The 13,557-nt window shown below is 44.2% G+C and overlaps 1 protein-coding gene across 6 annotated transcripts in view; it reads right to left on the bottom strand.

The window, feature by feature from the left end:
- Positions 1 to 257: 257 nt before the first annotated feature.
- The window catches only part of DNAH3 (dynein axonemal heavy chain 3), a 175,475-nt gene continuing 162,175 nt past the window's right edge, over positions 258 to 13,557 (bottom strand). For all 6 annotated transcript variants that reach the window (XM_084772130.1, XM_084772128.1, XM_084772132.1 and 3 more), the window contains 6 exons: positions 10,702 to 10,859; positions 9,230 to 9,397; positions 7,269 to 7,411; positions 4,806 to 5,010; positions 3,013 to 3,150; positions 258 to 1,058 (listed from right to left, as the gene is read on the bottom strand). In XM_084772130.1, coding sequence (XP_084628256.1) covers positions 705 to 1,058; positions 3,013 to 3,150; positions 4,806 to 5,010; positions 7,269 to 7,411; positions 9,230 to 9,397; positions 10,702 to 10,859 — 1,166 coding nt within the window. In that variant the 3' untranslated portion in view covers positions 258 to 704. The remainder of the gene's footprint in view (positions 1,059 to 3,012; positions 3,151 to 4,805; positions 5,011 to 7,268; positions 7,412 to 9,229; positions 9,398 to 10,701; positions 10,860 to 13,557) is intronic.

The following is a 13,557-nucleotide window of genomic DNA, read 5'->3' as shown; positions in this document are numbered from 1 at the left end:
ACTGGAACCTAGTCAGCACCAATAAAGAAGAAGCAATGACCCTCCTCACCATCTAAGATCATTGTAAGATGTGCATTTCAAATATACTGAGTGAAGGCTGGAGAGATGGCTCAGTGGTTAAGAGCACTTGTCAGGGTTCAGTTCCCAGCACCCACATAGCAGCTCATCACTATCTCTAACTCCATTTTGGGGGATCTAATACTCTTCTGGCCTCCTTGGGCACCTGTATACACACACACACACACACACACACACACACACACACACACACACACACACACCAGTATTAATAAAATATACCAAGAGCTTTAAAAAAAAAATCAAATCCTTCTCAATCTTTTATGGAAAAGAAATGACTGAAATTCTGTGACAGTGACAGAAAAACCCCAGGTAAAGAAAACAACCCCAAGCGAGCTTAAGCCAAAAGATCGCAAGTCTAGGTGGAAGATCACACTGCCTCTGTTCCAAGTTTAGTATCTATCTAATTTGGGAGTACTGCCTACCTTCTCATGGTTTCTGCAGCCATGAAATGATGACAACAATAATAACGATAACCTACTTAATAGGGCTGCTATGAAATGTCTGGCTCTATTTATGTAATTATTATATCATTGTTACCTTCGGTCTATATAATTCAAGAATGAAAGACTATATTATAATGGAGAATGAAACACCATTTACTCTCAATTTTGAGGCACCTGCCATTAATTATCCAGCTGGCACAGTGAGGCCACACCTCGGTTTATCCAGTGCTTCTGGGGCATGTCTGTTGGAAGCTCAATGGACAGGACGTAGTTTGTAGAGTGGCCAGTGGTAGAGAGGGTGCCTCTCCGGGCACTTGTCTTATATACTGGACACACGTAAATGTTCTGATGCAGGAATGATGCACTCTCCCCAGGTTTCAGCCAAATGATGGGCAACGGGTCATAGAGGATTTTAGGGAAAGATTCTCCAATTTGCATTGTTTTCCTATCCCAACGGGCACCCTCAAGAAAAAGCCCTTTGATGTAGGCCCCGTCTTCTGGGCTATCCTCCATAGCCGTCTCTTGTGTGGTTACCTGAAAGAGTGGAAAGCTATGAGTCTTGTAATCTGCTAGTTACTATAAGAACCACCTAGTTGCCAGGTCAGCCTCTCCCAAGATCCTAGGCTTCTCTGATAAGTCTTATCAGAGGTGAGACAAGTCTGGTTCTTAGGCAGCTTCCTGCCCTTAGATATGGTGGACACAGAGAATGCAATAAAGTAGGAGTCAGGAGGCCATACTGGATGTAGCTTAGTGGCCTTACACATTAGCTTCTCCCTTTTGGGACCTAAATCAGGGAAAGTTAGATTCTGAATCAGAGGCAGGCTGGTGACACAGTTCTGGGGTGACAGGCAAAGTTGAAGATTTTTTTTTTTAATTGACTTAAAAAAACAAAACAAAACAGTTTTGGTGTTTTGAAGATTTGTCCCAACTAAAGAACCAGCTCATACAATGCCTGGAAATGCAAGGGCTGTGTCAGCCAAGCTGCTGTGCTGTCTAGTTTTAAGTGCCAGGCATGCCTCGGTGAGGGCTTGTCTACATTGGGCTGGCCTGTAGCATGCCTGGGAGGGATCGTCTTCACTGAGGTGAGAAGGCCACCACGTGTGTGCAGCACCTGTTCATGGGATGGGCCCTGGACTGCCTAAGACCTGAGAAGGAACTGAAGACTAGCAGCAAGCAGGCAAGGGTGCCCGTGCTTCTCTCTGATGTGCTGTTCAACTTGTGGGTCGAGACCCCTTTGGGGGTCAAATGACCCCATCACAGAGGCTGTCTAAGACCATCAGAAAACACAGAAATTTACCTTACAATTCATAACAGTAGCAAAATTACAGTTAAGTAGCAACGAAAATAATGTTATGGTTGGAGTCACCACAACGTGAGGAACTGTATTAAAGGGCCACAGTGTTAGGAAGGCTGAGTTCCACTGCCTCAGGCTCCTGCCTTGACTTCTCCACAATGCTGGACTCTGCTTTGGAATTGTGAGCCAATCACCCTTCCTCCATGAAGCTGCTTTTGCTCAGGGTATTTTGTCATAGCAACAGCACTGACATGAGGACAGCTTCAGGTATAACCTTGTGTTCCTCCCTGTAAAGCAGGCAGTTCGAGGACTGTAGGAAGTGGTGCGGATTATGATGGGCCAGACAGTTGCAAGCACTGTTTAAGATCATTCTAACTCTAACTGTGATCTTTTCCATTCCTAAGGACTATCAGAAGCATTATTCCAAGTGAAGATGCAGAACAGATGGAGGATGGGGAAATGCTTTCATTTTTCTTGCCATGATGGTGACAGAATTTTCCTCTGGAACAATTAAAAATTTTAAATATGTATTTATTATTGGTGTGTATGTGTGTGTGTCTGTGTTGCCTGTCTGTCTCTGTGTGTCTGTCTGTGTGTGTGCATGTCTGTGTATCTCTGTGTGTGTCTTTCTGTGTGTGTGTGTGTGTGTGTGTGTGTGTGTGTGTGTGTGTGAATGTAGATATCAAAGGCTACTTGTGAAGAGTTGGTTATCTCCCTCACATTCATGTGGGCTCCAGGGATCAAACTCAGGTTACCAGGCTTGCATGCAAGCCTGTTTATCTGATGAGCCATCTCAATGGCACCAAATTCCTTTTTCTATGTTAGAAACAAAGGCTTGGGAGCTCTGTGATTGTGTCAAGAATAGCTTCTGGCTGGGCGTGGTGGCACACACCTTTAATCCTAGCACTCGGGAGGCAGAGGCAGGCAGATAGCTGTGAGTTCAACGCTGGCCTGGTCTACAAAGCAAGTCTAGGACAACCAAGGCTACACAGAGAAACCCTGTCTTGAAAAAAATAATAAAAAATAAAGAATAGCTTCTGGAGCACTGTGAGCCATGCTACATTCCTTACTTATTCTACTTTAGAAGCATTTGTCTCTCCACACAACCAAATAGTCACACGTAGAAGGAAATGAGTAAAGCCATTTTTCTTAAGTTAGTTTCCCCTGAGCTGTTCCAACCCACAAGATCCTTACCTCAAATTCAAATCCAATGTGGTCAATGGGGATGGTGTATTTCCTGGCAAAATTCTGAGAAACTCCCGTCAAAAAAGACTGTGTAAAGTAGAACCCAGAAATCCAGAAGACCACAGGGGGCCCATTGATGATCCATTCCTATGGAGCCATAGAAATCAACACTGAGAATATACATTTCAGCATTAATAGGTTAAATCAAGGTGAGCGTGGGACTGGAGAGATGATGGCTCAGTGATTAATAAGATAGAGGACCAGAATTTAATCCTAACACCCATGTCAGCAGAACACAACCATTTCCAGGGATCCTACTCCATCTTCTGGCACCTGCACACACATGTGCATAAAAGACAGACAGATAATACACACATGTGCATAACAGAGACACACACACGCACACATATACACATAAGCAAAATAAATCTTTTTTTCCCTCCCAAGACAGGGTTTCTCTGTGTAACCCTGGCTGCCCTTGAACTTGCTCTGTTGTAAACCAGGCTGGCCTCAAACTGAGATCTGCCTGCCTCTGCCTCCCAAATTTGGAGATTAAAGGCATGTGCTACCACCACTTGGCAAAATTTCATGTGCATGAGAATCTTGCCTAAGTGTATATCTGTCTGTGTACCACCTCGTATGTAATGGGTGCTTGAGGCCAGAAGAAGGTGTCAGATTCCCTGGGACTGGAGTAATAGACAATTGTGAGCCACCATGTGGGTGCTGAGAATCAAATCCGGATTCCCTGGAAGAGCAGCTGTTGCTCTTAACCACTGAGCCATCTCTCTAGCTCAATAACATAAATCTTAAAAGAACTAAGAGGAGTGTGGAAATGAGCCTCACAAATAATATTCTTTGCTTTTTTTCTGTTTCTGGAAGCAAAGATTCCTCTTGGTTTAACTTGTACTTTCCTTCTTTTGAAACGAAGGTACAAAGTAAAATGTATTTCTACCTTAAGCATTGGGTGCAAGGTTGATACTGGGGACACAGCAAGGAGTGGTAAGGACTACAGCCATAGATGCCTCCTCTGTACTGAGCCACAGCAGCCAGAGCGGCCATGCACAGATGCAGGCACATTCCTTGCTGGAGATGGTAGCTGGTTTTGCCAGACAAACATCTAGATTTATCATTCCTCCCCCTATCTGGTCTTTTTTGTTTATTTTTCTTCATTTTTCTCATGATAAAGATTGACTTTAGGAGCCGGGCGCGGTGGCGCATGCCTTTAATCCCAGGACTTGGGAGGCAGAGGCAGGTGGATCGCTGTGAATTCCAGGCCAGCCTGGTCTACAGAGTGAGTCCAGGACAGCCAAGGCTACACAGAGAAACCCTGTTTTCAAAAACCAAAAACCAAAAAAAAAAAAAAAAAAAAAAAAAGCAGAAAAAGGAAAAAAAAAGAGAAAAGATTGACTTTAGAACTCACAAATGCTAAGTGAATGCCCTTTGGCCCAAAACCCAACGGCTAGGTGTGAAAACCCAATGCCTATCAGTTCAAAAAAATTCACATTACTAGACAGCCTTAATAAGTATATCCATTAGTCAATTTTGTCCCATAGACCTCCAGGTTGTCTTTTTTTTTTCTTTTCTTTTCCAGTTTTTACTCCTTCCTCTTTAGATTAATCTCTCTAAGGACTTTGAAGTCTCTCACTTCACCACCCCCACCCCACCCCACCACACCCCAGGTCTGAAAAGGCCATTTCCAAATAATTAACCTAGGATGGTACACAGCTGCCAACTGTCCCCCTCAACTTCTACTCTACCTGAGTGAGCACACCACATATCCAACTACCCCAACTCCCAGGTACCTGGAAGAAGGCCAGGCGGGCCAATAGGTCAGCAACATAGCCCCCCAGGGGCTTCAGTGACGGGTAGGACTTGGCTGCCCACATGGCTGGCACTTTACCCACGAGCATACTACTGAAGACTTCCTCTAGCTCCGAGGACATTAGGACTTGCCCTTTGATGGCACGGCCAAGATCAATAAGGCTTCTGCGAACCACTTTGGTCAGCCTGCAAGGATAAAGGAACAGCCTGAGCCTGGCTTCACAGCTGTCCCTTCTGCCCAAGTACCCCGAATGTGCTCCTTTGATCTTGCTCCCCTTTCAAAGGTCAATGATAGAAAAATTCAATCACCCATAACACTGCCACCTGAGAATAACTTTGATGTGTATCTTTCTTGTTTTCTTTAGAAGCACAAACCATGTTTTTAATGAAGTTTACCTTTTTAGACTCTATCCTTAGCACATAGTGAAATCTTTCCAACTTGATGTGACCTGCCTCAGCCTCTCAAGGGCTGGAATTGCAGGTATGTATACAATAGCCCAGTTCTAAATTGTGCTGTTGCTGTTCTGTGTGTATATGAGGCATGCACATATTCATGCGAGTGTGCATGCACGGGCAGAAGCCAGAGGTTGACTTTGGGTGTCCCTCCATCACTCTCCACCTTAGTTTTTTTCATTGAATGCCTGGAATGGCTGGTCATTGAGCACAAGGGTTACCTGCTTTCCTGTGCTGGCATTATAGATGTCCATCACCAAGCCCAGCTTTCCATAGGTACTGAGAATCCAAAAACAGGCCCCGTGCTAGCATAGAAAACACTTTACTCTTAAACTATCTCCCCAGCCACTAAATTTTCCTTTATGATGACTATACAACATTCTATTTTATTTAACTATTTCCTTGCCATTAAAATTATATTTTAAGCTAGACATGGTGGTACACATTTTTAATCTCAGGACTCTGTGAGCTCGGGGCCAGTATAGTCTACATAGTGAGTTCTAGGCAACCAGGGATACATAGCATCTTGTTGGAAGGAAGGAAGGAAGGTAGGTAGGTATCAAGGGAGGGAGGGAGAAGAGGAGAAAAGGAAGGAAGGAAAAGAAAGAAAGATAATTTGCATGTTGTCATTTATATACATTGTTAGAAAAATCCATTTATATCTGCTTTTATGTAAATTTCTAATTACTTTATTTTTTGAGACAGGGTTTTTCTCTGTAGTGCTGGCTGTTTGTAGACCAGGCTAACCTGAAACTCACAAAGATCCACCTGTCTCTACCTCCTAAGTGCTAGGATTCCAGGCATGCACCACCACACCTGGCTCAAATTACTTTCTTAGTAATAGATTTTTTGGTCAATGAGTACCTATGGTTCAGGACTTTTGCTCCACATTGCTACAGACTATGAAGCATATACTTGAGAAAGGGCAAACTGAAGGGCAACCTGTAAGAGGGCAAGCCCACCTGCCTCTTTCTGACCTTCCCACTCTGAGGCCTGAGTCCAGCTGAGTAACACACGCATGCACGCACACGTGCACACACACACAAACACACACACACACCCTGTCACTAGAAAGAACTTGTAAAATTTCAACCCAATGGTTAAGAGTATGGATAGGCAAATGCAGAATTCCATAGCAGGAGAAATGCAGGATTCAGATCAGATGCACATGCTTGCTGAGGAGTGGAAAGGCAAAACTATTGCCAGTGGGACAGCATCACAGATCTCATTACAACTAAAAGACGCAATGGCAGCCTTTCTGTTGCCCCGGGCTGCCCTGTTCTTGCAGCTATAGCTGCTGTTTCAAGGTTTTAGTTCCAAAGGAACTCTTGCCCTTGAAGACTCAGTCATAGACTCCTGAGTCAGAAGCAAAACTGTCACCTAACCATTTGGATTTCCCCTGCCACTGGATGGATGGACAGAAACAGGTAATGTGGAAGGAAGGCAGACTCCTACTGGAAATGGCGATTTGTTGTTGCCTTCTTCTCTGGTATCATAGTAGCCACTGAGAAAAGCCAGTAGCAACACTGACAGCCACCAAGGAAGGGCCCCAGTGGTCTGAGGAGACACTGAGAAACATGAAAGAGCAGACATTAGAGCTGGTGTCTGGAAGAATGAGTCGCCAGCTCATCTTGCTGAGTTTTCTCACCTGTAAAGTACTGGTAGAAATTAATAATGTCATATTGCACTAATTGTGTGTGGTTCTATATCTGATACGAGGGGCTTATTCAAAATAGCTTTGATGACTGCTTCCACTATTAGCTATGCTTGGTATTGATTTGGACCTGACAGAGTCATGGGCATGAAGGACAGAGGTGGGAGTGATTTAGTATGTGGCCAGCACATGCTGGGGGTCACTCTATTTTGCAGCTCTCCCCTTGAGTAGGGCAAACAACTTTCTTTGCACAGCAGGATCTTGTCCAGTGTCCCTTTCCAGTTACTACCCCCACAGGCTCCAACTTTCAAAATCCATACAAGCTCATCAGGCCTACCTGTTGAATCTGATGAGCTCCTGCCTTAGAACGGTATTCATAGATTCCTCATAGACCACGGGGTACAACTTCATTACCTCTTCAAGGTTAAAGTCCCTGGGAAGCTTGGAGAGTATATCTTGGGCTAGCTCCTCAACCACTTCCTTTAAGTACAGAGAGGAGAGAGGGAATGAGAAACACCACAGCAGACAGGGTAAGGCTTCCTGGAAGCCTTCCTGGTAAGGCTTCTGCAGAAGCCCATTCTGCCTTTGGAGGGAAGGAGGGCATTCATCAACACACCGTCCTTAAGAGAGGCCATCATGCCTTTGTCCAGAATGTGAAAAATAATGAGCAATAGCAGCCCTGTCCATGCAGCTGTGGCCAGACAGGGCATTCCTTGATCCGTCAGTCGGGTAGCTTCAGAGCAGCACAGAACACTGTCCCTGTCTTCAAGGTCACCCGCAATGAGAATCACCCACAGCTCTCAGAGCTGGGAGCTCTTTCTCAATGCCAGTGACTCTTGGAAGGGTAATAGGTCAAGCTCTAGCATTGAGCAAGACAAGCCCATGGCACTAGGATTAGCCAAGTAGGGAAAGGTACAAACACAGTGGACCAAAGAGGACAGGCTGTGACTATGGCAAAGCCAGATAGCTCTCTTACCCTGGTGGGGCTGGTTGGCTGGACAGCAGTTCCTTTCCTACCTAGATATTAGGACACGCCAACCAGGCTGGTATGACCACTTAGAGTAAGTGAACCTAGTCAGCAAGATTCAAACCTGGCAAGTGTGAGGCAGCTCAGAAGGAGAAGAATGGGAAGTGGGGGTGGGGGGAGAGACAGAGACAGAGAGATGGAGAGAGAGAGAGAGAGAGAGGGAGGGAGGGAGAGAGAGGGAGAGAGAGAGAGAGGGAGGGAGGGAGAGAGACAGAGACAGAGAGAGACAGAGAGATGGAGAGAGACAGACAGACAGACACAGGAGAGAGAGAGAGAGAGAGAGAGAGAGAGAGAGAGAGAGAGAGAGAGAGACAGACAGACAGACAGACAGACAGACAGAGACAGAGACAGAGACAGAGACAGAGAGGCAGAGAGAGACAGAGACAGAGACAGAGAGGCAGAGAGAGACAGAGACAGAGACAGACAGACAGACAGACAGACAGACATAGTTCTGAGTCTGGCTTTCTCATTGATTTTATGAAGGACATGAAGGTTAATTTTTTTAAAGTCTCTTATTCACTAAATAGGATAGCCCAGTGCTTCAGCCAGGGTTTCACACAGTATGAACTGGGACTGTTAGAACAACTGTGGTTGTTTCCAGAATACAGAATAAACAATGTTGAATTATGTGGTGAGAAAACTACTCTTTTCTTCAAGTTTTGATCTCTTTTTCTTTCCATTCCTTCCAAATAGAAGGTCTCAGATTGGTGCTAATTGGACAGTTCTCTTATATTTTTGGTTGTGAACCTAGCATTTAATGGCTGAGCCATCTCTCCAGCCCAATTGGACAGTTCTCTAACTCTCACCGATCCCTCCCTCCCTCCCTTTAAAAAGAAGCCAGCAAAGCCAAGGCTCTGGGGCTTTGGCTAGCAATATCACTCCAGAAGAACTTAGAAAATCATTTATCTTCTTTTGTTCCATCCTTTCTTCTGTGCCAATCACAGCTTAATGAAAATTACATTAGGTCTCCACTCATGGTTTTGACTTTCAATTTTTAAAATAAATATTTCTATGCAGAAATACATTTATTTTTGAAACATCAAAGTGGAGTATGGGTGGTATGTGATATAGGAAAATTCATGTCTTTTTTTTTTTTTTTTTTTTTACAGAAGTAATTGGCATTTGGAAAGTGCTTCATTTCTGCTTTCTATTTAAGGACCTGGCAGCAGGACCAAGCACATAGTCCAGAGAGACATGCCAGACCTCCATGTTCCCCACTTCCTGGTTACCACTCAGAGTCTTGAGTGCCCGCCAGATGGAAGCCTAGTTACCTGAGGAGACTTCCCACTCCCTCCTGACTGTCTTGGGAGCGTCAACAGCACTCCTTGGAAGAGTTGGTTGGTTTCCTGGTTGTCCTTGGTGATGTCAGCATTCTCATGGAGACCAAACACTTCAGGGTGTGCAGTGATGGGGAGGGTCCTGAGATACTCAATGTAGGACTGGAAAGGAAATCTTCAATTGATATCAGTATAGGGCCCCTGAGTGAGGGTCCTACAGGTGACTCAGCATATGGCTAAGCCCAATTCAAAAAGGAACCACACAGGATCAGCACCACAGCCTCCAGTTCCTAGCCAGGACAGGTGGGTAAATTCCAGGCTATTCCTCATGGACTTTTCTGGAGAGTATCAGAGCAGGTAGGCTTGAGTAATTTTCTTCCCTCCTTTGACCTTCTCTCTGTTCCTAAGTAGTCAACTTTAGGGTTATATAGCTCTGGGCTTGGGTCCTAGTTCAATTGCAAACTAACTGTAACCCAGAGCCAGTCACCAAGAATCCCAATTTCATTTGTCTCTAAGTGGGGAGACAGACAAGCTCATAAAGGAGGCTTGTAGCAGGAAGAGTGGGCTCCTTTGCATCCTTCCTCCACAGTTCTGGTTTTAATATGTCTTCCTATTTCCTCATCTAGTTGTTTTGTCTCTTCTCTTTAGCCATTTTTTTTTTAAACATAGGGTCTTACTATGTAGATCAAGTTGGCCCTCGTATCTACAATCCTGCTTTAGCTTGCTGAGGGATGGGACTATAGCTTTGTGCCACCATGCCCAGCTTTTCTGTTGCCACCTTTTGAACCCTTATTTGAATTGCATTTATCACTCTGTTCACTACTAAGCCTTCACTTTCGTGTGTGTGTGTGTGTGTGTGTGTGTGTGTGTGTCTGTCTGTCTGTCTGTCTGTCTGTCTGTCTGTTTAGCACATGTGCATGTTTGTGGATGAGTGCAGGCATGCATGTGAATGGAGTACATGTTGAGATCAGATGACAACCTTGGGTGTTGGTCCTCAATTTCACCTCCTTTGAGTCAGGGTGTCTTGTTCTTCATCACTGTGTATATAAGGCTAGCTGTCCCCCAGGCTTTCAGGGATCTCCATCCCATCATATATGAGCTGGGATTATAGGTGTAAAGTTCCACATTTAGTATGTGGATTCTGGATGATCCAAATTCTGATACACTTGCATGTCAATAGCTTTTCTCACTGAGTCATCTCCCAATCCCCACAAGCCTCCATCTTAACTATCCCTTTCTCTCTCTACTGCTACAGATAGAATTCATATGTGGAAAAACCAAATCTGCCCCAAACGCTCAGCATTCATTAAACAGACAACAGCAACTCTCTTGAAGGCTGCATGGAATATTAGAAACAGATTATGGACCTCATTAAGGAAGCCCAAGTCCTAATACCTGGGCTTTCCTTGGAAATACTGTAGCCCCAGCTTCAGTCCCTCCAAGGGCAATGATAGGGCATCCTTTACCTGGTAGTTGCCATGGGGAGGGATGTAGTAAACATCTCCAGGAGCAATGGAGTAGCGATCTGATGATTCAATTTCCTTACAGTAGAACGTGGACAGGAGGGACAGCAGAAGACGCCTGTCTTTGTCATCAGTCACTCTGCCACCATAATTACATTCCCCTGGGGGTAACAGACAGCAGAAGAAGCTGAGCAAAAGGGAAAGCTAGCATGAAGTTACGCATTAGCTTTGAGCAGTGGTCTCTCCTAGCCAAGAAGCCCTATTGGAGCCCAGGTGGTACAAGGACACAGGATTGCTCACACCATACTCAACCTTGGATGGAAAGAATTCTTTTGGGTATCATGGGGGTTATCAAAACCAATACATGTTCCTTATACCAAAAATTAAGAAAGAGTTGATCTGGAATAAATAATGATATAAATAATCAAATGTAACTATTCATGTGAAGGAATCTTCCAGGCATTTCTTTTCCTGAGTACTTAAATACGTGTATATGAAATGTTTCTTAAGCTAAAGATTTTGGAATGAGATGGTCTTGGGTTCTAATTCAATCATGATAGTTAGTAGATGTTTCTTATTCATTGGAAAGTGGTGATAACTGCAAGGCCCAGTGGATAAGATAACATAGCACTTAACAAAACATATTTTAGAAAGATGAGGTTATGTATTTATCTAGTATGTATCATCACACATACTATTTTGAGATACTACTTTTTCAGCTTTAAGTCACCTCATGATCTTTCTATGGGACCAGGGTTTCTATACTCAGATTTCTATGAAAAGAATTAGGTAATTCATCAGGTGTAGTGGCACACGCCTTTGATCCCAGCACTTGGGAGGCAGAAGAAGGCTGATCCCTATGAATTTGAGGTCAGCCTAGTCTACATAGTGAATTCTATGACAGCCAGAGCTACATAGAGAGATTGTGCCTCAAAAATAAATAAATAAATAAACAGACAAAATAATTAGGTAATTATTTGAAGGGGATAGTAAGCCCAGATTACCAATTCTGTTGGGATGTATTTTCTAAGTGGTCCAGATCCCATAGCAGTGCAGTGGGCGGTACCTTTAGGACATAGGGAGACCCTCTCTCCTCTCTCCCGTCTTCTCTCTCCTCTGTCTCTCTCCTCTCTCCCACCCCCCCTCTCTGTCTTTGTACGCTTCCATCCTGAAAAGATGTGCTTATTTTCATGTTCGACCATTTCATGAAAAGGAAATTAGAACCACATTGAAGGGAAGAATAAGTGGCCCAAGTTGGAGGAGTTTCACTGCCTAGGAGGTGGACCTCGAACAGGTAGGTAAGGGACTAGAAACTTGTATTGAGTAAGGTGAAGCGAACAAGAACAGCTCCTCTGTGAGCCAGGTCATCTGGATTTCTGCAGCTCTACGGACAACCCCAGGCCTTTAGGAAAGTTCATTTGGAACACACTGCAGAGGGTTTTAGCTATAAGGAAGTTTATACAAACCCTTAAACTACATATAATATTAAAGAGAATGAGACCAGTTTTTGAGCCAGGTAAGGTGGCACATGCTTTTCACTTTGGAGGCTAAAGCAGGAAGATCACTAATTCAGTGTCAGCCTGTGCTACACAGCAAGATCCAGTCTCATTATAAACAGCTTACTCCTCCCCAGCAAATGAAAATAGCCTCCTCTCTCCATGTAGTCAGTGATGGAAATACCTGTAACCACAGCACCGGGTCCCATCAAACTTCCTCACTGGTGAATTTTCCTACCTGGGATACACTTACAATCTCTGGATTTTATGTTTACCAAGGCAGGTCCAGTTCTTTACAGCTACATATTTTTTGCAGTAAGTACACAGGCTCCTAGAAGAGCTGGGATGTACCTAGTCTGCCTCTAAATTCTTTATTGTCCTCTCTACAGAGCTTACCAAGAATAGCTGGCTTCATCCCATCTTACTTAACTCTATAGATAAAACCTGTGTCTTCAGCTAGTATGTGTGGCAAATTCCAATGCTCACTCATATTAGGTACTTGGTGATTACTTTTTTTTTTCTATCCTGGTCCAAAGGACGGCTACCTTCTTCTAGGCTCCTTGGAGTTGGGTAGAGTCAAATGGCAAGTTCTTGTGCCTTAATTGCTAGTATGACCACACAAGCATATATATCAAGATGACAGCAAAAATGCTGGTAGAGATTTTATTAACTATGTACCCAATGGATAAGTATAACAGTAAAGACCTCTGTTGATGTGCATAGGGATGAGCTAGAAGTAGACCTTTGACACCATTGACATTTGGGGACTATTTTCCCACCCTTGGCTGCTTATGCTCAAAAGCATGGTTGGAAAGGGGTTGTCCCCCAGACTGTGTTCACTGTCTGACACAGTGAAGGCAGGTTACTTTATGACCAGAGGCAGTGATCTACCAAAACCATTTTCCAGAACAATTCTACACCTATTCTCTGGGGCTGAGGAGCCCTGGGATAGCCTTCCCAGCAAGCCCCATTTCTCTGAAGAAGCTCTTTTACCAAGCCAAGATGCGGTGTTTTTGCTTTAGGGGCACTGAGTTACAGTCAAGGTGACATTGCATTACTGAACCACTCTAAGGAAGGATTCTCAAGCTTTGCATTATTAACACATTGGACTGCCCATTTCTATGTTGTGTTGGGGGCTGTTCTAGGCACAGTATAGAATGTTTAACAGGACCTCTGGCCTCTCCTCATTAGATATGAGTAGCATTTCTCTGCATCCCCATACATTGCCAAATATGCAAGGAGGTAAGGCAGAAACGCCCAGAGTCTAGTATCATTCCTCCAATCCTTGGTCTCCTTTGTTGCACAATGTGGTTGCTAATATGGAGATTTCAGTTGGTGCATCTGGAGCATGAGCATAAAGGGA

This window comes from Acomys minous (assembly GCF_964271855.1).
Source record: "Acomys minous genome assembly, chromosome: 2".
Classification (NCBI taxonomy): Eukaryota; Metazoa; Chordata; class Mammalia; order Rodentia; family Muridae; genus Acomys; species Acomys minous.
This window is presented reverse-complemented; position numbering and strand designations above follow the sequence as displayed.